The 22,453-nt window shown below is 43.4% G+C and overlaps 1 protein-coding gene across 8 annotated transcripts in view; it reads right to left on the reverse strand.

Annotated features, from left to right (window-relative positions):
- The window catches only part of SASH1 (SAM and SH3 domain containing 1), a 1,049,232-nt gene that overhangs the window by 27,476 nt on the left and 999,303 nt on the right, over positions 1 to 22,453 (reverse strand). For 4 of the 8 annotated variants that reach the window (XM_032274338.1, XM_032274340.1, XM_032274341.1 and 1 more), the window contains exons 9-10: positions 10,532 to 10,664; positions 4,055 to 4,890 (exon numbers count right to left, since the gene is read on the reverse strand). In XM_032274338.1, coding sequence (XP_032130229.1) covers positions 4,055 to 4,890; positions 10,532 to 10,664 — 969 coding nt within the window. Of the gene's footprint in view, positions 1 to 4,054; positions 4,891 to 10,531; positions 10,665 to 15,809; positions 17,181 to 22,453 lie in introns of those variants that run through there. The other 4 variants (XM_032274343.1, XM_032274342.1, XM_032274344.1 and 1 more) reach the window with 3 other exon arrangements.

Raw genomic sequence — 22,453 nt, forward strand, 5'->3', positions numbered from 1 at the left:
TCCCCGCAACAAACATTGATGTTGTTACAATTAATTATCTTTAAAAAAAAAAAGTCAGTTATAAAAGTTTAATTGCAGATTCAGGCTTCAATATTTTGTATTACCAGCTTCTCAGAGAACTCTAATGAACAGCTATTACATGGAAGAAATGAACAGAAAAGTACAATGTATTAGGCTGGTGCAAAAGTAACCACAGTTTTGCCATTATTTTTAATGGCAAAAACTGTGATTACTTTTGCACCAACCTAATACACTATAAGCATTGCTTATTTAATATGTTTATATATGTATAAACATATAATAAAATATACACATTAAATTCATATAAGCATATTAAACATTATACATATATATAAATTTACTGAATTAAGAAAGTAAAAACATCCTAGAAGGAGAATGTTTAGGTTTTTGAAATCACAGAAATGTAGATGCAAATCCTGGTTCTCCCACTTACTTGCTGTGTGATCTCAGGTAAAGCACTTGCTTACACTCTCTGAGCTTTAGATTCTTCATTATTCAAATAACACTTATATAATATTTGAAACCTTCTAGCACACTGCCTGGCACAAGGTAGACCCTCTATGAATGTTGGTTTCTTCCATTACTTTTCATTAAGGCTGTCCTGAGAATGTGATAGTCACCCTGGCAGCTGTTATACTGAAGTTGAGGCTTAGTTCACATTATAAATATGCAAAGGCAGGGCTGGAGCTTCGTTCTGGGCCTTACAGTCTAATCTGGGAGTTCAACCATAAAACCGGAGCATTCCAGGAATGGGCCACAAAGTGAGAGATGGCCAGGAGGGTAGAGGGCTGGGCCAGGAGATAAGAAGCATTTCAAGATAACCAACATCAGGATGTCTCAAAGCTGCTGTTCTTCACCAATGCTGCTGCTGCTGTTGTTGCTGTTTTAAATAATCTACTACCGACTTGTTTTCTAATAGACATTATCCTAATTCTATATTAAATATCAACGGGCAATCTGATTTCTTTTATAGTCAATTTCACTGGACCTCTATTCTATAGAAAGAGAACAACCTTTCTACACCAATATATTCACCAACGTTATGACTACCTCTCAAGGCTAATTTTTAACATTAACTTTCTCTTTCCAGCTTATAATGCCATGTACGTTTCCTCTTTCTTGCAAAAGCAGTGACTTTATTCTAGTTCCTTTCCTGTGACTCAGGGCTTCACAGACACAGTATGGCGCCCAGATGCCTCATGACTGTATGGCTTTTGCATGTCCCTGCTTTAAAATACAGCATCTACTGCAACGCTGGAGCCCAAGTTATTTCTGATATGTATGAAATAACTAACAAAGAATTTATGTGGAAACTATGACTGCAATAAATTAGAATCTCATTTAGGTTTTCATATGCCTGTTGTATGCATTTATTTCTGAAATGAAAAACTTAAAGAATGGACCAGTTTTCTTAACTACCTAATAACTAAAACCTCTTCCAGTGATAGACTAAGATACCTGGAATGGACTCTTTTTTATACAGTGGAGGAGTGACAAAGAATCTAACAATAAACACTGCTTGAATTATTTTCTAACTTTTTCTATAAGATCAAGTAGTTCTTTAAATAGCATTCCTTCAAAAGAGAAAATGGACTGTAAAGAGAGTCATAAAAAATAAAGCAATACATGAACCAGTCTTTGGCATTGATGACCTAAATAAATGAAGCCTAAATGAATTTTTTTTTGTTCACACATCTCCTGTACAGATAATTATGAAAACGCTTTGGATCGATGCTTGGGATGAGGAGGGCTAGTCAATGGAATGCTCATGCAGTTGCAAACACATGTTTTGGGGTTGAATTTTAAAATGGACAAAATTGCAAAATGTCATGCATGTCTGTTCTCCCAAACAAAAATTGAATGACCAAATAAAATGCAAGACAAGTGACCACTTCCAATGGATACAAAGCATTATCATTTCCCTGAGGCTTCATCAAGCAAATACGGCATTTTTGAAAGACAAAAAGATTGAGGTTGAAGAATAAAGGAAACTTTTAGGCAAAATGAAAGAAATACATGACAAGGAAAATGGAAAATAACTTTTAAAATAAATCTAGCAAAGAAATATGATTAATCCCTTTTTTAGAAAGTTCTTTCTATTGCAAGATAGAACACTTACTTTCTCTTATATTCTCTGGATAATTAGAAAATAAAATTTTGTTCGATTGTACTATAAGAAAAGGCATATGCAAATATTTAAGTTCTTATTAAAACACATATTTTTGCAAGTGTTGAAACTGTCCATTAGTGTCTCAAGCTCACAGTATCTTAAAAATACTCAGCCTCTGACTGATAGTTGGGATAGGGATTACATAGCACCATGTTAGGTGGGGGCAGTGCCTGGAAATAAGCTTGCCCAGATGTTCATACTCAATGTCAGTGAAGAATTAACCACTGGCCCACAATGCTGATTAGCACAACTCCCAGCGATAGAACTAGAAACAAAGCCCTCGTGGAGTTATGGTATTAATCTGACAATAAATAACACGAGAAGCACATCAACAATTCGAGGTGCTCAAATTGGGAAAATTCTCAGTCTTACATGATGTAAACTCACAGAGGTGAGTCATCAATTAACAGAGAAGAAGTGGGTCGGTTCTATCAAGGTCATGTCAAAAGGTACAAGAGCAGGGGAACTGGGTGGAACACTTCTGAAAGTAAAAAATAAATACATAAAACTAAGACTGGTTAATTTTCAAAATATCTGAGTCAGAGCAAACAGAGGCTGAATGGGTGAGAAAGAGATTGTTATTTTAAAACAAAAGCTCAACCAAGGAAAAACTGTTGCCAGGATGCAGAAAGAGCCAGAAGAAAAGTTTCTGCTCATACCAGTAGTATTAAAAGTGCTGCAGGAATTATATGAATATGAAAAGACAGAAAATAAGATCTAGGGAAAAAGTTCAACATGTGGAAATATCTGGAAAACCCAGGGGCTAGGAAGGACCTAATGATTCTTTTACAATGGAGAAGGGCTTTTTAAGGAGGGCATTGACCAACCAGTCTTCACTTTCACAAAAGCAGAACTTGACTGAATGAATTTAAATTACACCAATCGTCTGGGGAAGCACATCCTGTTCATGAATGTGAAGGCTCCTGGGAAAAGCCACTATTGAAGGATACTCTATTTTTTTCAGATCTTTAAAAGGGCCCACAGCCAACCGTCCCGAGCAGATTAAGCAAGATGCCAGGTGACAGAGGGCCAAGAGCTCTACTTCCTCATTTTGCACCATTTTATATGGGCCACTTTGCAAACTAAAAGTTAGGTGGGAATTTCAGAAGGAAAAATGTCTATATTCTGAAGTTCAGAGTAAATCATGCCTTGAAAATAAATCTTACTAGGTCTCTGATCATCTGGTATTAAAAGTGAAAAACATCCTATTCTTTGAGAGTGAGTCCTTTCTTGCTTGCTGCATAGAGAAGAAACTATAGGCTAGGGGAAGGCATTTCCAAATGTTGATTTGTTTAAAAAGATAAGAACATTGAACAGACTTAAGTAAAACAAAAAAGCTCCCATTTTTTTTGTTAGATTTACGAACTTTCTGCTTGCCTCTACTAATAAAAAAAACCGAATTGGTGACCGTGATGATGGCAGTTTTTCCATGAGCCTGCTCCTATTGTTTTAATTTTAAAACCAAGAGCAAGCCATCTCTTTCAAGGGCAAAATGCCCTTCTGTTTTGAATCAGCCTCTTTGAGGTCAAGTGACACGATGGCCGAGAATCAAGACAGCCACCCTTAGAGGCAGCCAAACCCCGCCCCTGTATCCCGGAAGCCCCTCTCTGGATCAGCTTCAATGCTTATTTTAATGGGAACTCAAACAGCTTCATCTGGCAAGAGGAGACATGGAAGAGAAGGAGAAAGGTGCCTGGAAGTGAAAGCAGGGTTTGAAATTGAAGGTGATGGTGGGATGGTCCCTGACGTCATGAGTAGCAGAGAGAGGGGAGGAAGCCGGTCCCCGCAGAAGAAAGGCCATAATGCTTGACTGCACATCACAGAAATGACAAGGCCGTCCTCGGGACCATCTTTACGACTCACAGACTTCTGGTGGATTCTCAAGAGAACCCTTTTAGTACAGCGGTCGACCGTGGCGGCCCACTTCCTCTTTGCCTCCTCATCCTCCTCCAGCAGGCACCGCCTCAGGTCCTGTCTCTCAGCCTTGCTCAGGGTCCTGTCTGAGGCAGGCCGCACTAGCTGGGTCAGGTTCAGGTGGCTGTACAGGCTCCGCTCCACCACATAGGTGATATTGAACTCGCTGACCGAGGTGCGCCCGCGCACCCTCCTGCCGGGGAAGCCGCAGCTCCCGCCCCCTTTGCCTTTCTGCCGGAGCAGCTGCAGGTCACAGGTGGTGCTGGCGACGCCTTTTCTGGAGGGACGCTGGCAGAGAAAAGCTCTGGAACAGGAATAATTAGTATCCGTTTTCTTCAAGCGGATTTGCTTCCGCACACTCTGAAACTCCTCCAGGGACACCAGCAGGTGGTGCCTGCGCCGGCGGTTGTCATAGAAGCAAACACCATCCGTACTTACCCCGTGGCTCAGGGACCCGAGACCCTTCTTCATCTCCCCCTCGGTGAGCGAGCGGGACACTTTCTGGGCCTTTTCTTCTTCTGGGTAGGAGAAGAACGTCCCCATCTTCTTGGGGGGCTTAATCAGGCCCCGACTCTCTCCCTTGCTGAAGGTTTTGACCAACTTCCGGCCAGCGCCCCAGGTGTCCAGGCTGCTGGACGATGGAGACGTGGTGAGAGAGTCCGAGTCATCTTCGGGAGGTTTCTCAGCAGAGCCGTCAAAGAAAAAGGGCTTCTTGTGCACGCCAGAGTAGAGGGCAGACCGTTCATCCAGGACTGGCGAATTCTCGAACACGTGCTCCTCCCCACCTGCAGGGGAACCAACAGAGTCTCTTGTGAACACAACTTTCCAGTCTTGCATTACATTTTTTTTTTAAGGGACGGAGTCTGAGTCTGTCACCAGGCTGGGGTGCAGTGGCAATATTTTTGGCTTGCTGCAACCTCCGCCTCCCGGGTTCAAGCCATTTTCCTGCCTCAGCCTCCTGAGTAGCTGGGACTACAGGCCCATGCCAACACGCCCAGATAATTTTTGTAATTTTAGTAGAGACGGGGTTTCACTATGTTGGTCAGAATGGTCTCGATCTCTTGACCTCATGATCTGCCCGTCTCGGCCTCCCAAAGTGCTGGGATTACAGGTGTCAATCACCACGCTCGCCCGCATTACATCTTTCTTTACACACAACACCCTGCGAAAAATAAGCTCACCCATATAGCTAGCTAGCCTACAGCGGTATCTTTCTCTGTATCATGACCCTCTTTATAAACCCAGCTCCCCCTTAAATATGCACAGAAAAATGAAAATATACTGTGCAAATATATGGTTTCACACAAGCTTAATGTTAAAAGGTTTCAGATGTGTTTTCTTCTACCTTATATATCTCTGTAGACCAAACACCTTCACAGGCATATTTAAAACACCATTTGGCAAAATCTAAGCTAGCCATAATCGGGATATGCCTTAGCATTTCGAGATAATGTCCTCCCCAGTTTGTAAATGCAACCTTCTGAAACTAGGAATCACGATCTTGCCCCCTTCTGAAAGGCGCTCCTTTATGTTGGCTCTGGTGCCTTTTTATAGTTGGAGTGTGATGAATGCCATGCAGCTGACAGCGATTGTTTTATTGGTACATATGCCATTTGAGTGATGAAATCTCCAAGGAAGTTTTGCTGGGGAGAAACACTAAAAAGGGCTGCATCTTGCAAATGTGACTGATGAATTGTCTCCAGCTGACAGGCCAAACGCAAAAAGTTAGGGAACTCAGTGATTGCGGCCAGATATTCCCATCAACTCGGGCCTCACGAGGAAGCAGCAAGGGCGTTTAAGGGCCCTGACACGCAGGCAGCTCCAGGGTCCCGCTGGTCTCAGGGATTCCAACTCTTGAAGCCCTCATTGGAGCCAGGTGGCAAGCCAAGCCCTCCAGGGCCCAGTGGAAAGGTTTGGACTTGCTGGCAGGAAAACCGAGTTCTTTACCGCATGTGTTATGTGAACAGATGTGAGAAAAGAAGTAGGTCAAACTGTGGGTGTAGTGATCCCAACGGGCTGTGTCCCTTTAATTACAGGGAAACTTTGAGCTCTGCAGCTTTCCACCCGCTGAATTGTGAAGAGGAAAAAAGGAAAAGTTCCTTGGAACAGAAGGATGGCATTAAATATACCAGCTGGGACGAGGGCGCCAGTGTGCAGTTTAATGTCAGAAAAAAAGGGAGAGCTACGCTCAGTTCAGAGCAAAACTCAGAGGGGAAAATAACCGCAGTCGTCCTTTAAAATTCTAAGAATGGCTTACTTTCCCAATTGATAGGATTTAGAGATACAAATATAACAACAACAAAGAATAGCTGCTATCAAATACAACCCAAGGTCAACTTACATTCATCCAGGAGGCAGTGGTGGGGAGGGAGGGAAGTGAGAAAGAAGATGTAAAACTCCGCCTGGCCCAAGTCCCCTGAAGAATTGTTCAGAGATCTTTCAGGGGGAGTTTAAAGGCAGGGTTCAGGGTTCTAACAGAAATTCATCAGTCCAGGGGCAGGATACAAATGTCCTGGAAGTTTCCTGCTCCTTCCTCGGGACACCTGACTGAAAAAATGTGGAGACCAAGGGTTCTCATGCTGTTGGAAATAAAAACAGCAACCTCTTCTAGCTGCAATCTACCCTCCACTTCCAAGAAGAAGCAACTGAGCCAAGACAAGAGGCACAACTTGGGGCAGGGGCAGCCCAACCATGGACTTCTCTGTTAAAGAAGGCGGGAGGCCAAGGCGGGCGGATCACAAGGTCAGGAGATCAAGACCATTCTGGCTAACATGGTGAAACCCTGTATCTACTAAAAATACAAAAATTAGCCAGGTGTGGTGGCACACGCCTATAATCCCAGCTATTTGGGAGGCCAAGGCAGGAAAATCGTTTGAACACAGGAGGCAGAGGTTGCAGTGAGTCGAGATTGCGCCACTGCACTCCAGCCTGGGTGACAGAGCAAGACTCCAACTCATACACACAAAAAAAGAAGTCAACATGCTTGTGGTTTCACCATCTACCCAGGTGTCCACACAGATGTGCAAAGGCACCCACAGTCTTAAGGGGTTTCAGAGAAGTCAGGTGGGTCTACCCTGCGTATCCTAAGGATCTGTCACTCAGCAGCTGCTTTGGACATTTTCTGGACTTTGTGCTTAGGACTGTCGTCAGAGATTCCAATACTTCAGTGTCACATCTGAGTCTGGAACCAGCTGGTGCACGCATGCCCATGACGAATGTAGCTCTACTCTTGGGTTCAGGAAAGTCAGCATCTGGTAAGAGGTTGGGAGGGAAATGTGGCGGACGCTTCCCAAGTGGCTGCATCCACTGGCACCGAGGGCAGGCCTTCTGCAGTGCAGGCTTTTCCGTCTGGGCCTGACCAGCGGCCTGGAATCCTAACCTTGACCTGGACCGCTTGAACTTGGAGCATCATTTCCTCCATCTTCTTCTGACTTGAGTGTACAACTCTCCTATTGGAAGAGTGGCCCTCAAGATGAGCTCACTCCATCACATTTGGTGTGATTTGCTTCACGTAAAGGCCTCCATCTATCTTAGCTGAGGCCGGCTTACCAAAGGCAAGGTAATTCTGGCAGGAGGAAGGAGGCAGGCTATGGGCTGACTTAATGCCAGGAACTCAGAGGTATGCTCTGCATCCGGCCTGGCTCTGCCACTCACAGCTCCCTGACCTTGGGCAATTACTTCCTGGCCCTGAGCCTCTGTTTCCTCATCTGCAATAATGCCTACCTATCTTTGCCTAATATCCCTGGCAAGGCTGTTGTGACAATAACACTGTTATTCCCACAGAATAGTTATGTGGAGGTGCTGTATAAGCCGAAAAGCTTTCTACAAAAACTGGCGATTTGTTACTGGAGAGAACTGAGTTGGAGCAATGAGGGGAGGAAAGGGGTCCGCCGTGGGGCAAAGACAGAGAAATGGGCAGATAAAGGGCATTGATGTAACCTAAAGATTGACCAGGGTCGTCCATGCCGGGATAAGGACTTGAAACCCAAGATGCAAAGGTGAGAGTAAGTGAAGAACTGATCTCTCTGCTGGCGTTCTGAGGACTCCAGAGCTGATGGGGGACAGAGGTGGCAGCGGAGTGAGCACAGGCTGCTGTCAGGGAGCAGGCTGCCTGGACATCGTGCTAGGCCTTCTGCTGGCTGGCTGAGTGGCCAGGAGTCAATTACTTAGCCTCTTTGAGTCTCAGTTTCCTCATTTACGAAATGAGGATGGCATAAGTGCTTGCCTCTGGTGGCTATTCTGAAGGTGACATTAAAGAGAACATAAAATCTGAAGTGTTTAGGAAAGTGCCTGGCACCTGGAATGCCCTCAAGAAATGATAATTACCATGCAGACAACATGGTATTAGCACAGCCACGCAGGAAGTCAAAGGATCAACCCTTTGTAAGTCCAAGGGCAGGGAGAGGAGAGGCTCCTGGAGTATGAATCCTTCCTGCTTTGCAAGATGAGAGAGCCAAGGTGGCCTCTCTCAAGTACCCTCGCCAGGTGAGGACCCTCAGAGAGTTCTCCGTTGTGCAGGGCTTGGAGGAAGTTCCAGTTTAGCAGGGACTGAGGGGTGACCCAAAGCAGATGCCTTGCTATGCACACACCTGGGGCTTCTCCTGAGAACACGGTGAGCTTGGCCAATGGCACCTCGGCTCCCCGACTCATCAGATGCCTCAGTGTACCTTAGGACTTGAGCTCACTAAATCCATCTGTGAAGCCTGATTCGTGCCCAGATGAAGTGAAGTTCAGAGCCAGAGTTCCATCTGGTTATTACTTTTTACTCTAGAGTTACCCCTTTTGGTATATTTTTCCTTTTCCATTGATGCTTCTCAAAGATAGTTGGATTGATTTATTCTGAGATAAATATGCAAATTACAACGTCTGTATTTTTTATCACATTATTCTAGTGGAAAGGCTGCCTTCACACACCACTACCACGTGTGAGGGGCCCACGGGTGAACAGCCCAGGACTAGTTACTTTACCAACGTTACCTCAGTTATGAATGAGCCCCATCCATCTATTTGTTATATCTGGGACTTGATTTTGGCCTAGTGTTCATGAAATTTGTTATAAAATGTGCCCTTAAAGTTGAATGTTGGCAATTCCATATGGTTCTCCCTAACAGTACCAGGTGACACTGTCTGTGATTTCAGTAAGAGCTGCCACAGGGTACATTCCATACTGTGAAATTCATGACTGCCAGGCAGGTATGAAAACACCCAAATGTAAAATCAGCATTGCATCCAAATGTAAACAGAATTACCGTGAAAAAAGACACCCTAATGAAACCCCAGAATTGAAAACAACCCTAATTTATGAAATTGGCCATAAAGCTGATTTATCTCCCCATGTTTTTCTTTTCCCTTCTAATCCCCATGCTCTCACAGATATCCGCTTAGCTTCAGTATTATTCTAAGGGATTTAAACCCACAAATGATGACAAACAAAAATTAATTAATTAATTAAAACAAAAATTAAAAACAGCAATATAAATGAAAAACCTTTATCTTTGCAAATAAGGGGAAATTCATTTCTTTACACAGCTTGATTTTATCTCTATGGAACAAAAAGGCCTCTACAAAAATAATTTTAAAACCTACATGTTAAAATTTTGAAATTCCTCACAACATAGATATGACATTTTCACAACTAATGTGTTTTTTTTAAAGCATATTCTTTCCAGTATTTTTATCCAATTCAATTATTATCATTTTCAAACAGAAAAATCTTCTTCTTTTATTTTGCCTTTTTGGGGAGAATTTTTAAGATGCCGCAAATGCACTTTACTACAAGGGAGATGAATAAGGTTCAGATTTGAACTGCCATAATTATACTTCAGAGGCTAACTATCCACGTCAATAAATCCAAGCTGATGTGTCTTTTGACACTGTTGTTTCCCCTGGCTAACCCAGCAACACAGCTCTTAAAGATTCCCTTAGAATCCCAGATTTCTTCAAGCCTCCATTTGAATGGAAGAACAAATCACCCCTGAGAAATTTAAAGGGATGTCAAGTGCCTTGATTGTTAGACATTTCTTCAAGATGCGTGTATATCAAATTTGAACTAAAGTTCACTGAGCAAGAACCACAGTCCTTTTTGGGATTGGAGGCTCATTCAAAAAAGTTAGAAAGTGTATATAAAATGGTAGAAGCTCATACATGAAGCTATACCACACCTTGAGAATATTTCCATTTCCCATCGTTTCAGTTTAAATTACTAAGCATCCCAAACGCCTGACGCCAGGATCCTTCATTCCACCACATCATCGCATCTGAGCATCACTCTTCCAGCAGGCACAGTCCTGCCAGACTCTGCCAGAGCTCCACGCATTTTCCACTTGAAATCGTATCCCTTTTCTACTGAGAAACTGACCCCCAAATGATTTCTTTTGGAATAACCAGGGTGGAGTTCACCTTTTTTTTGTTTGTTTGTTTTTTTACCTTCAGTGCTGGGCTTTTTCATTTCTTCCACCCTAATTAGTTTCTTTCTGACTCTGCGAGTGGAGTTTACCAGCTTGTGTAACCTCTTAAACTTCACCGACTCCTCGGTCTCATCATCCGATTGTTCTCTTGACTGGCAAAGAAACAAAGGAAAAGTTAATTAGATAATTGCTTCAAGCTCTGCTCGAGGGGCTGGATGTAGCCAACCCTGCTGCCAGTCTGAATCTTGGCAGCTCTGTTGCTGAACTTGGGGAATCAACAAATTTGTTCAAGAGGTTGACAAAGCTCCACATATCATCTTAAGGTCTAATTCAGTGTAGAATTAGGTCCTAGGCACTGAAATGCACATTTTTGCCCTCGACAGGCCTGTGGGGGCATCTGTCTCAACTACTTCCTTGTCCCCTTTGAGGAGGATTCCGGCAGGACTCTCCCTCCAGCGCTGGCCCTGTCATTCCAGTTTCACTGCTGTGGTTTGGGGCAGGCTCTCATCTGTCTGGCCCATCAGGACTTGCTGTTTAACGTGGTCATCAAGTATTCTCCAAACCAAAATTCTGTTGACTTTTTCTAGCCCTCCCCCCGAAAATCAAAAACAGCAGGGCAGGAAAGGGAAGGAGATGCAAAAAGCCTCTTCCATCTCATTGGCTAAGACTGTCTGCCACATTGCAGCCAGCCCTTCTACCTCTCTCGGCTTCTTCTGAGGGCTCACAAGGCAAATGTGAGGACAGACCCTGCATTCCTCCAAGAGAGACAAGGGAAAAAGTTGACCTTTCAGCCATACAGTATAATCCATATTCCCCAGCAGCCCATTGCACTTTGCAGGGAGCCAGCATGCTCAGGCCCAGCTGTTTTCCCTCAAGTATCAAACATTACAGAGAGAGGGGAAAAAAACTCTCTCTGCAGCAGTGACCCAAGCTAAAAACAATCCTTTCCTTGTGAACAAAATGAGAGTTTCATTTCCAAGTCAGCTCCAACATTCAATATGCAGCTTCCTCTGTTGTATCTGTTCAAAATGTGAAACAGCAAAAGAGGTCTCCGGCTAAATGAACGTGCAGCGCGAGTGCGTAGGCATGCCTGGGAGCAGCCGCCTTGGCACACCCCATGTAGCGGGTCAGCGATTCCAGCTCACGTCGCCCGCCCCAACAACAACCTTCTCCATTTCCTCCAACCCAGTTCGTGGACTAGTAAGAAGACCAATGCCTCAAATGAACACAAAACAAAAACAAGTGCCATCTCTGAATACAATCCTAACGTAGAGACCTCTCCCCAAGAAAAGCTCTCGCTAATCCCGATGTTATAGACAATAAAACAGATAAGCAAGAGTTTGCAGAGAACCGCTCCAAAGAAGAAGAGGTAGAGTTTCTATGCATTACTTAGGCATATAAATGGCGTGCATTGTGAGTCCTCTTTGCACTACGGCACAGACCTTAGTACAAGGATAGTAAGGGATAAAAACAACTGATTTCCTGGCTTCTGTCTTCACCCTGGAACTCAAGGCATGGAGCCATGGTACTTTCTCCCTGTATGACTCTCAGCAAGCAGTTTACCCACTTATGGTTAACTATAAACCTAACATCAGCAAGTCATCAGGACAGAAGTGTTTCTCAGACTTCTCTTCTGTGAAGTGTATAAATTATCTATGTCCAATTTCTCTACAATTCCTAGATGAAATGTTGGCTGCAAATGTCAGAGTTAAAGTACTGGTTACCTGGTAATAAAAAATAGAAACTGGGCTCCCAGGTAACAGCGGAGAGAGGCTATGCTGGATGCCGGCAGTTAGCTTAAAACTTAAAATGTAAAAAATTAAAATAAAATAGTAACTATAGCTCCTAATACAGAATAGGATTGTCTGGTTTGAGTTTCATTTCTGCTTGGTTGGATTGTTGACATGTGATGAAACGGGTGGAGTGGTCAACCAGAGGAATGAGAACTTGGTTAACCCCCATTCTGGGTAGGCAGCACCTGAAAAACCCACAGTGCATGGAATTACACATAAACATTTAAAAACATTCTGCCCTCTTGGTGTAGCTCGAAAGACAAGCCATTCTAATAGAAGAGGAATCAACATATGTTATAGAAAGTCTCTGTACCTATCAATGGGACAAACTTAGACTATGTCTCTAACTTTCTATTTTTCTAGAGATCAAATGCAAATGAAATAGGTACAGATTGTCTGTAATCAAAATATAAGAAGCTGTGTTACAGGATGAAAATTACTGATGTGTATACTTCATACCTAGCTTGCTGGTTGCTGGTGGTGGTGTGAGGGTGTGTGTATATATGGGATAGTGGGCAGTAAGAAGAAAAATGAGGTATAGAAAAAAGCAATAGAAAAATTGCAAATCATTATGTGTATTTGAGTGAACTTGCCAAGTTGAAATCAAAATGGTTAAACCAGGACAGGAGGCTTAAAGGTAATGCCTTCCTCATAAAGTTCCACTTTCCTCTGCCCAGATTCACTGTGGCAAAAAGTAACACATTCCAGGTACTTATTTAATTGTTTTCACACGTTCCATTTATTTTTGAGAAACATGAGCTCTTCATACCTTTGCATTATTTTATTTTTATTTTTCTAGAAAAATCAAGATTTGGAGGTGTTTGTCATTGACAAATCACAAACCATGGCAACCAAGACCTTCTGTTCCATGATCATGTTTTGGACACTAGACAAGACAGATGTGCCACAATTTATATGAAGAAAATTGCAACAGAAAACTCAGGTCATTCAAGGGGTGTGTGTGTGTGTGTGTGTGTGTGTGTGTGTGTGTGTGTGTGTGTGTGTGTGTTTTAAATAGAAAATTTCCTAGAAGTCAGGTTAGAAGTTACTTGAGTTCAACAACCTATCCCAAGAATGCATTGCTGTATTCATGATATTGATGGAGAGGTGTTGACTTCTCACTTCCTTCTGAGTCCAGAGGAAAAAAGGGTTGTAAAATATTGGCCTTTAAAAAATTCTCTCCAGCTGTTTTTAATACAAAAACACTGTAAAAGGCTTGCATTTTTTCTAAACTGGAGAGTAAATCTTGAATTCCTCATGTCATGTTTTTCTTTTTAAGTATATTCCACTTCCCAAATGCTGAAAATAACATAGCGTGTCCTTTTTTTTTTTTTTTGAGATGGAGTCTCACTCTGTCACCCAGGATGGAATGCAATGGTGTGATCTCAGCTCACAACAGCTTCTGCCTCCTGGGTTCAAGCAATTTTCCCACCTCAGCCTCCCGAGTAGCTGGGATTACAGGCACACAACACCATGCCTGGCTAATTTTTGTATTTTTAGAGACAGGGTTTAGCTATGTTGGCCACGCTGGTCTTGAACTCCTGACCTTAGGTGATCTGCCTGCCTCGGCCTCCCAAAGTGCTGGAATTATAGGTGTGAGCCACCACACCCGGCCAGCAGGTCTTTTTATTCAGGAAATACACCACCAGGGATGAGGGCTTGGGAATTTTTATATTTATAAACATAAAAAATACATAATGTTTAATTTCAAATACTATGTATATTTTAAAAGAAATCTTCCTACGTGAAGAACTTCGTAGAAGATAGAGGAAATCTGACTGTATATAAAATAGATGATTCTAAGAAATAGACTCAGCACTATTATAGAAAAGGCTTTAAATGAATTAAAGTGAAAAAATAAAAGTATATGTTCACACACATTCAAACATGAGATAGTGTGGCCTCCCCTCCTGTCCCACCCTGGGTCAGAGTTAAATGGATCATCTTCTAAACGAGAAGGTGAACTCAGTCATCTGTAAGACAGCTACTCACCAGAAAACCTTCAAGAGAAAAAGGCAACCTATCCCACCAAAAACTGTGGAAAAGTGGATTTCCAATACTGTAAACAGAAATATTTGATTTCCAGCCTCTCCTCTGCAGATTTTTCCAGCAGAAAGCCCATATGGCTCAACTTTTAATTACTTTGGCTAATGCTATATGTAGTAATTCTGTGGTGAATGCTTAAGTGTTTCATTTCTGGTTTCCATAGCAACATTACATCAGATTGCAGACAGCTGGCTCCACAGTTTTAAACCATAACAAATTGACCAAGCCAAGACACAAAACTATAGCTGCTTTAAAGAGATAGTACACCATTCGCCAGCCAGGCCGCTGAATGAGGAACCTATGGGGCCCGTTTGGCACTCAGAGGAGGGTGGAGCCTCCTTCCTTCCCAGCTTCTTTTGGAACAAGTGCATCCTTGACACATCTGCAATGTTCTAATAGGAAAGCCATGGAGCCAGCGTGGAGAACGTTTTATAACACAGCCACATGCTGGATGATCAGAAAAAAGGAACAAAATGAATAGCATCTGTAAGTACAAACATTTGTGTGCCGGAGCTCACTGAAAGCATCCCCTCACTGCTCCAAGAAAGCCTGTGGTTGCTGGTAGGTAACAGATACTTCACCGGACCCTGTAACAAACAGTTCTTGGGACTACAGTGTGCAGAGCAGATTCTTTCCAAAAGCCGTACGGCACAGTTGTGCGGGCACAGTGGCAATGTGCTCTAATAAAGATGACAACAAACTTGCGAGGAGCAACTAGATTCTTTGGAGGACCGCACGAGACCACGCTGATCACAGATTACAACTGTGCCCTTTGCAGAAGCACTCTCACTCGGCTGGTTTCCCTTAGACACGCTGTCACTATTAACACTGAGACTAAGCCCACTTATCACTCCCAGTGCCACATAACACCCGGAGATATTTAAACATTTCTGAAAAGCACTTTGAAACTGGAAATGTACTTGGTTGTGAAATTCACACACTGGTCTCTCTAACCTAGTGCATGATCGGACATACATACTTCAGCTTTCTAGGTCTGCTTTGTCACAGCATGAATCTTAAAGTTAAGACAAGGAAGCCAATCAAGTATAAGCTTAAGAAAAGCAATGTGCTAGGTGTCATGAGTGGCGGGGGGGGCGGGTGGTGAAAAAAGAAAAGAAAAGCAATGTGCAACACTGTCTGAATTCAAGTCCTCCCAGGAAAAGCCTCCACAATTCACAGCTGAGCCATATATGCTCATTTTCTCAAATTCTCAAAATAAAATCTGCTATTCTCCAAAAGTTATGCATTTTCACTGGTGAACACACAAGGCAAAAATGCTCAGGATTACCAGGTAGGGGAGAAAAAAGGGAAAGAAGGACAAATCTAGAGGAATTTAAGAAGAAAAGAGAGAGAAATGTCATAGGCAGGAGCAGCAAAAACTTTTACTTGAAGCAACAGAAAACACATTCTTTCTTTCCCGTCAAAAGCATTCAGCGACAAAAGCATTCAGCGACTTACCGGCTTCGGCATTTAGCAAGCCTAAGGGGCAATTCTGAGGACGTCCGGTACCTCCCACCCCCCTCCCCACTCGGAGAGCGTCTTCACTCCTGTGGCATCAACTCCACAATCTCGAAATTAGGATTAGGCACTCCTGGAACATGTCTCTCTGGAGTTACATGATCAGGCAGGCTCCGCCGTCACAGCTTAGTATCCGAAAGAGAAAGGGGAAGACACTGGATTCAATTAGCTTCTTTCTGCTCGCTGACTGATTCCCCAGTCGCTTGCTAACTGCATAACTTGCAAGAAAGGCATAAGTCATCGGCTCTAAGCAAATCTCCTATTCACCACAAGGAAAAAAGGGAGTGTTGTGCATGGCCAACAATCCCTGTTTTCACTGAGGAAGGCTCCCTGACCTCCTGCTGGCCTCCAGTTCCTTAATTACTGTCTATGGAATTCCAGAGACAGAAAAAAGAACGCGAGAATCTGAGCAAATCCGGGACAAGGAGGACAAGGACTAACCCTTGAAAGTGACTGGACTTTAAAAAAAGATCTCTTTTGCAGACATTTTTCTGGACACCCCCGTAAGGGAGTAGCCTCAACAACAAATAGACACCTTTCAATGGCTATTTTTGAAATTACTGAATTAAAACTTAGAATTGTGGTTTTCTCCTAGAGCTGTCACTTTCTCTCTCCCTGCCCACTCCTTTTTAAAATTTTAACCAGAGTAAATGTAAGTTATTTCCCCTTCATTGGAGCTTCTAAAACTCTGTTAACAAATTGTTTTAATGACCATTTCAGAGCCTCTGAATTCTCCTGCCTTCTAGAAATGTCAGCATGAGGACTGTGTCACAAGATGATCATTTAATTTTCTCAAGGATCTCAGGGGAGCCACTAGGCACATGCTGTTACTTAAACAGAACATCATCTAAACAACACAGGGCTAAAAACCCATAGAAAGTCTCCATGACGTGGGCTGCAAGTCACGTCTGTCTTTCCAGGGGCTAAGTTCATTCACTTGGGTAAGTCATTTATTCCCACTGCACAGTTAAAGCTGCTTGTTTTAGACATCCCTTGTATTGTGTGAGTCTTTATGCATGATGCTTGAGCCCATCTCCTTATAGGACATCACACAACATAAAATACCCAGCTACACAGGACTCACGGATATGTATGAACCACTCTCCCGCCTTAAAATGACAGAACTTTAGAGTTAAACAGGATCCAGAGGTTACCTAAACTAAATAAAATGACCAGGCTCAGTGGCTCAAGCCTGTAATCTCATCACTTTGGGGGGCCGAGGTGGGCAGATCACTTGAGGCCAGGAGTTTGAGATCAGCCTGGACAACATGGTGAAAACTTGTCTCTACTAAAACTACAAAAGTTAGTCAGGTGTGGTGGCATGCACCAGTAATCCCAGCTACTCAGGAGGCTGGGGTAGGAGCATGGCTTGAGCCTGGGAGGTAGAGGCTGCAGAGAGCCAAGATCTCTGCACTCCAGTTTGGGCGACAGAGTGAGACTCCGTCTCAAATTAACAACAACAACGAAAGGGGATTGGAATACGAAGCTTCCAAGTGGAAGGTCATGTTTTACTGTGCACATGTTGCAGGTTCTGCACCAGATCACCAGAGCTCCACCCCCTTTTCCTCGGCCATTGCCCTGCTCTTCTTCCCTGGGCTGTCTGGCATCTCTCACTCCTTGGCAAGAATTACACTCCCTTCTACCCCTGTTTTCTGCTCGGAAATACCTCCTCCCAACCTTTATGGAATTTCCTCTTCTTTCTCCTGCAAGGGCTCACCACACCTTCCCTATACTGCCCAGTTCCCCATTGCACAAACAGATTCTCCCACAAACTACCCCTCCCCTGCCACCACCTGACAGCCCAGCTGCTTTTCCCATGTTGTACTTCCGACACTTGTATTTGTCAAAAGCCCACCATTCCCAGGCACTGTGCTAAACATTTGCATGCATGATCCCATTTCATGGACAGCAATGACAGGGGCAGAATCCGAGACTTTATGGTTTTGCTCCTCTGCCACTACGCTACCTCAGCAAGGCCTTTCTTCATCCAAGGCTGGCAACTGTGCGCAAAGTTATGCTCAGAGCTCCTTACACCTGAGTGTAGACATTTTCCACTGAACGCCTTCGTCACAGGATAAAAACGAAGAAAATGAGAGTGCCCCAATGAGACTGGGGTAAAGGGAAGACGATTAGCCCAAGGTCTCAGGAGTTAGAACAACCTGGGTTTAATTCCCAAGTTCTCTAGCAAATCACTTTACTTCTATGGGTCTTAATATTCCTGCACATAAATTTGGTGTAGTAACGTTTTTCTTACATGAAATCAACAACTGGAGTTAAATAAGCACCTATTATTATTATTATTATTATTATTATTTGAGATGGAGTTTTGCTCTTGCTGCTCAGGCTGGGGTGCAATGGCAGTCTCGGCTCACTGCAACCTCCACATCCTGGATTCAAGTGATCCTCCTGTCTCAGCCTCCCAAGTAGCTGGGATTACAGGCACCCGCCACCACACCCAGCTAATTTTTGTATTTTTAGTAGAAACGGGGTTTCACCATGTTGGTTAGGCTGGTCTCAAACTCCTGACCTCAGGTGATCTGCCTGCCTTGGCTTCCCAAAGTGCTGGGATTACAGGCGTGATCCACCACGCCCAGCCTTATTCTTAACTCTACAGTCTTCTATTCACAACTCACTGGAGTTCAAGCAACATCTAATTTTCATAAATTGCTTTTTTAAGGTGCTGTGTAAATAGCAAAGACCATTCAAAAACCCAACAACCAGTTGGGCACAGTGGCTCTTGGCTGTAATTCCAGCACTTTGGGTGGCCAAGGTGGGTACATCACTTGAGGCCAGGAGTTCAAGACCAGCCTGGCCAACATGGTGAAACCCTGTGTCTATTAAAAATACAAAAATTAGCCAGGCATCGTGCACATCTGTAATCCCAGCTATTCGGGAGGCTAAGGCACGAGAATCGCTTGAACCTGGGAGGTAGAGGCTGCAGTGAGCCGAGATCCTGCCACTGCACTCTAACTTGGAGACAGAGCAAGACACCATCTTAAAAAACAAAAACCCAACAACGTTTTTGCATGTGAAAGCAGGTGATATGGCCAGCATGTGAGGCTGGCTCTGGACAGGCGTTCAGCTACAGAGAAGATTCAGCAGCATTAGGGGCCAGAACGCTGGCACTGAGCCAACGCAGGTTCAGCTCCCCTCTACACCACATGGGATGAGTGTGTGGCTGTGGGCATGTTTCTTAACTTCTCTCATTTCTAAGATAGACAGTAAGAAGCCTTCTAAGGCTCTCTAGAGGATGAAACAAGACCTTGAATGTGAAGCCTAGAGCTTGACAGGTAGGGAAGTCTTCGATCCATGTGAAAATACACATGAAACTCATGCACTGATTTATCTCGATACTTTGGGGAGGGTGGCAGGAAGGACACATCCCCAGTTCTTCCCCCGAGCGGCCTCTCTTCATAGCACAGGACTTGGAGAGTGTCCTAAGAGGGTGGGAAAGAGATCTAACCTTGTCCACTCCTTTTAAACCTCACAGCCATGCTTCTCAGAGGGTGGCTCAGGTATTTACCAAGATCGCCGATGTTGGGCTCTTTGTGAGGATGCACCACTGCTTGACTTTCAGAAGACAGGAAGCTCCCCTGGGCCAGGAGCCTTGTCTGTTCTCCTTCTCCTTGCATTCCTAGTGCCCACCCATAGTAGATCCCCCATAACTATCGGTGCGATCACAGTGGAATGAAGAAGTTGAGATTCCCAGCCCTGTGGCTCCCAGCCCTGGCCATGTGTCAGAGTAAACTGCGGGATATTGGAAAGACTAGACTGAGCCAGGCCACCCTGGGAAGCCTCCTGGTGAGGGACGGATCGGGGGGTAGACTTTGTGAGGGAAGGCCACTGCTGGTCCTGTTCTCTGGGTAGCAGGCTTGAACTTACCCATGCACACAGTAGGTGGGCAAATTTGCTGCGAAGGGATTTCAGTATTTGACTCGTATGGTGAGGAATTGTTCCTCATTAGCTCCTTGGAACAAGGTCCAAAGGCCTTATCGTGGAATATGTGACTGCGTGGTCAGATTCAGCTTCTGGTACATTGTGCTCCACTCTTCAGATACCATGCGGTGGAAAGGGCCTCAGAGCGCCTGGTCCTCTCTCCCTCCTGCTTCCTCACAACGTCTCAAACACCCCATGCACATCTCTGCCCTGATGGCTCTTTTCTGCAAACAGCTCTGCTGATTACATCCACATCCCTAACTCCTACATATACTTTAAGTTTCAATCCATATACTGTCTCCTCTGGAAAGCCCCCGTGGCTTTGTTCCTCATCTCCCTTAGACTAAATATACTTTACCCAAGGACTTAACACATATATTGTCATTGCTAGATTCCCTAGCCCATCCCTAACTGCCATGTAGACAGTGAGCACGACTATATTCATTTCCACATCTGTATGTTAGCAGCATTTATTGTTTCTGACTACATATGATATATTTTACTAAAAATTTGGAGAATGCAAAAATGCACAAAGTAGTAAGAGAAATGAAGTATCATCCTATACTCAGATAGAAAACTTGGTGATATTTTGGTTTATGCCTTCCTACTTTTCCCCCATACACAAACACACACACACACACAATATTGTAAAAGAATTACAATATTCTTTTCCACACACATAATACACCCTGATGTTTCTATATGTTTCCTTTTTTCTTTTTTTAAAAGAAAGGATGATCTTTGATCTTTAGCTTTTCCACCTCCTATAGCCACTATCAGTGTCCCCAAATCCTCCCTCAAATGCACACACACACATAGTCCAAGTAGAAATGACACATCTGCCTGTAAGTGGGGACCCTTTCTGAGCCGTGGTTGCCTCAAAAGATTTTCCTTTAGAGAAACCCTGGGCCCCTAGCGTATGCTGCACCCACACTGTTTCATAACCCATTTTTAAAAACTCTTATGTTTCGAACATTTTTGCATGTCAACAAATATTCAATACAATACTATACAATGTATTAATGATTCAATAGTATGAAGTACAGCATAATTTGCTGATATCATGGCCCCCATAATTAGACATTTGCCTGTTTCCAATTTTTCAAATACTCCTTGGATGCACACATTGTGGTAAAATTGCTAACACGTCTAACACATTCTTTTTTTAGAAAGATGATTGGATTGTAGAATTGATGAGTAAAAGGGTGTGTCTTTAAGACTTTTGATACATATTAACAACTTGCTCTGCAGAAACATTGTTGTATTGTTTTAAAATCTCACAAGCACTTACCAAAGCTGAGAATTACAATATTCTTTTCCACTTAGATAAATATCTATGTTTGTGCTAAACAGATATTTCCTGATTGAAATGGATGAATGAATGAATGCATGGATTTAGGGCATTGGGAAAGGCAAGGAATACCAATAGGAGGAAGCTGGCATTTCCTGACTCTATGACGGTTATCATCTAGAAGTCTAAGGGTAGGGAAAGCCCCAAGAGAAGTTCGGAAATATAATTAATGTTAAAGTCAATCATGACAAATGCATGAGAAAAACACAAGATATAGGAATTCCAATGAGGGAGGACCCATCTCTGAGTAGGGAAACTGAGGCACACTTCCATGACGGGAATAGTACCTGCCATGGGTTGAGGGGCATTTCCATGTGCCTACAGGAGTCTAGTCCAGTGTTTAGGTGGTCCTGGGGCCCTACTTCTCCCACCCACCCCAGCCCAACCTTAGATGCCCTCCTATCTAGACAAAGAAGAGCTCAGCTGATGTTGCTGCCTTTATAAACAGCATGTGACACTAATCAACAAGAGCTTCCCAGCCCTCCTCTTCCCCAAACTTGATTTCATAATCTCTCCAACATGCCTGATCTCCCTCCATGATCCAAAAAGTTAGGCACTGAAAGTCCCTCCCTACCTTGGGGGCAGTGCACTAACTCTGGCTGAGTATGTTCAAGATTTTCCTAACGGTGAGGTCTGAGTGGGGTCCGGCCACGGCAGAGGCCTTTTGGTGACAGTGATCAGGTTAATGTGTTATTCTTCGTGTTTACAAAAAAATTAGTCTCATGATTCAAATAAGTTAGAGTTACTTAAAAGTGTGTTTATGAGTTGCTAGAAGTAACAGTAGAAAATATGAAACACATTGTGGGTAATTATTTTATTCTTTTATCACAAAGGAGTCAGGGGAGGACTCAGCTGTTTGGGAAGAAATATTTTGCTCATTAGCTGGTGACATCATTGCCCTCTGAAATTAGGAGATTTTTGTTAGCATATGGAAAAAAAAGATGAGATTCCATTCTTTTCCCAGAGGTGCAGTGGAACACTGAAATAATCTCTCTGGCAGTTTCAAAATTAACTAGTTGTTGCCAGATTTGAAGAGGGAGACGGAGGAGGAGGGGGTGGCGGAAGAGGAGAAGATAATTACATGATAGTTTTATTTGGAAAAAGTATGTGAGAATTTGAGGTAATATTACTATTCCCTAGGGGCAAAGGCTTGTCAGCACTTAATTCACTTAAGAAACTGCTTTAAAATTTAACCATAAAACCAAAGAAGCAGCAAATGGATGTTTCGTTCCACAATCAACTGTAATCTACACCTTAAACTCATAAACTTGCAATTGTTTTTAATCGCCCCCATGAG

Source organism: Sapajus apella, unplaced genomic scaffold (genome assembly GCF_009761245.1).
Source record: "Sapajus apella isolate SASKATOON/1434 unplaced genomic scaffold, GSC_monkey_1.0 scaffold6, whole genome shotgun sequence".
Lineage (NCBI taxonomy): Eukaryota > Metazoa > Chordata > Mammalia > Primates > Cebidae > Sapajus > Sapajus apella.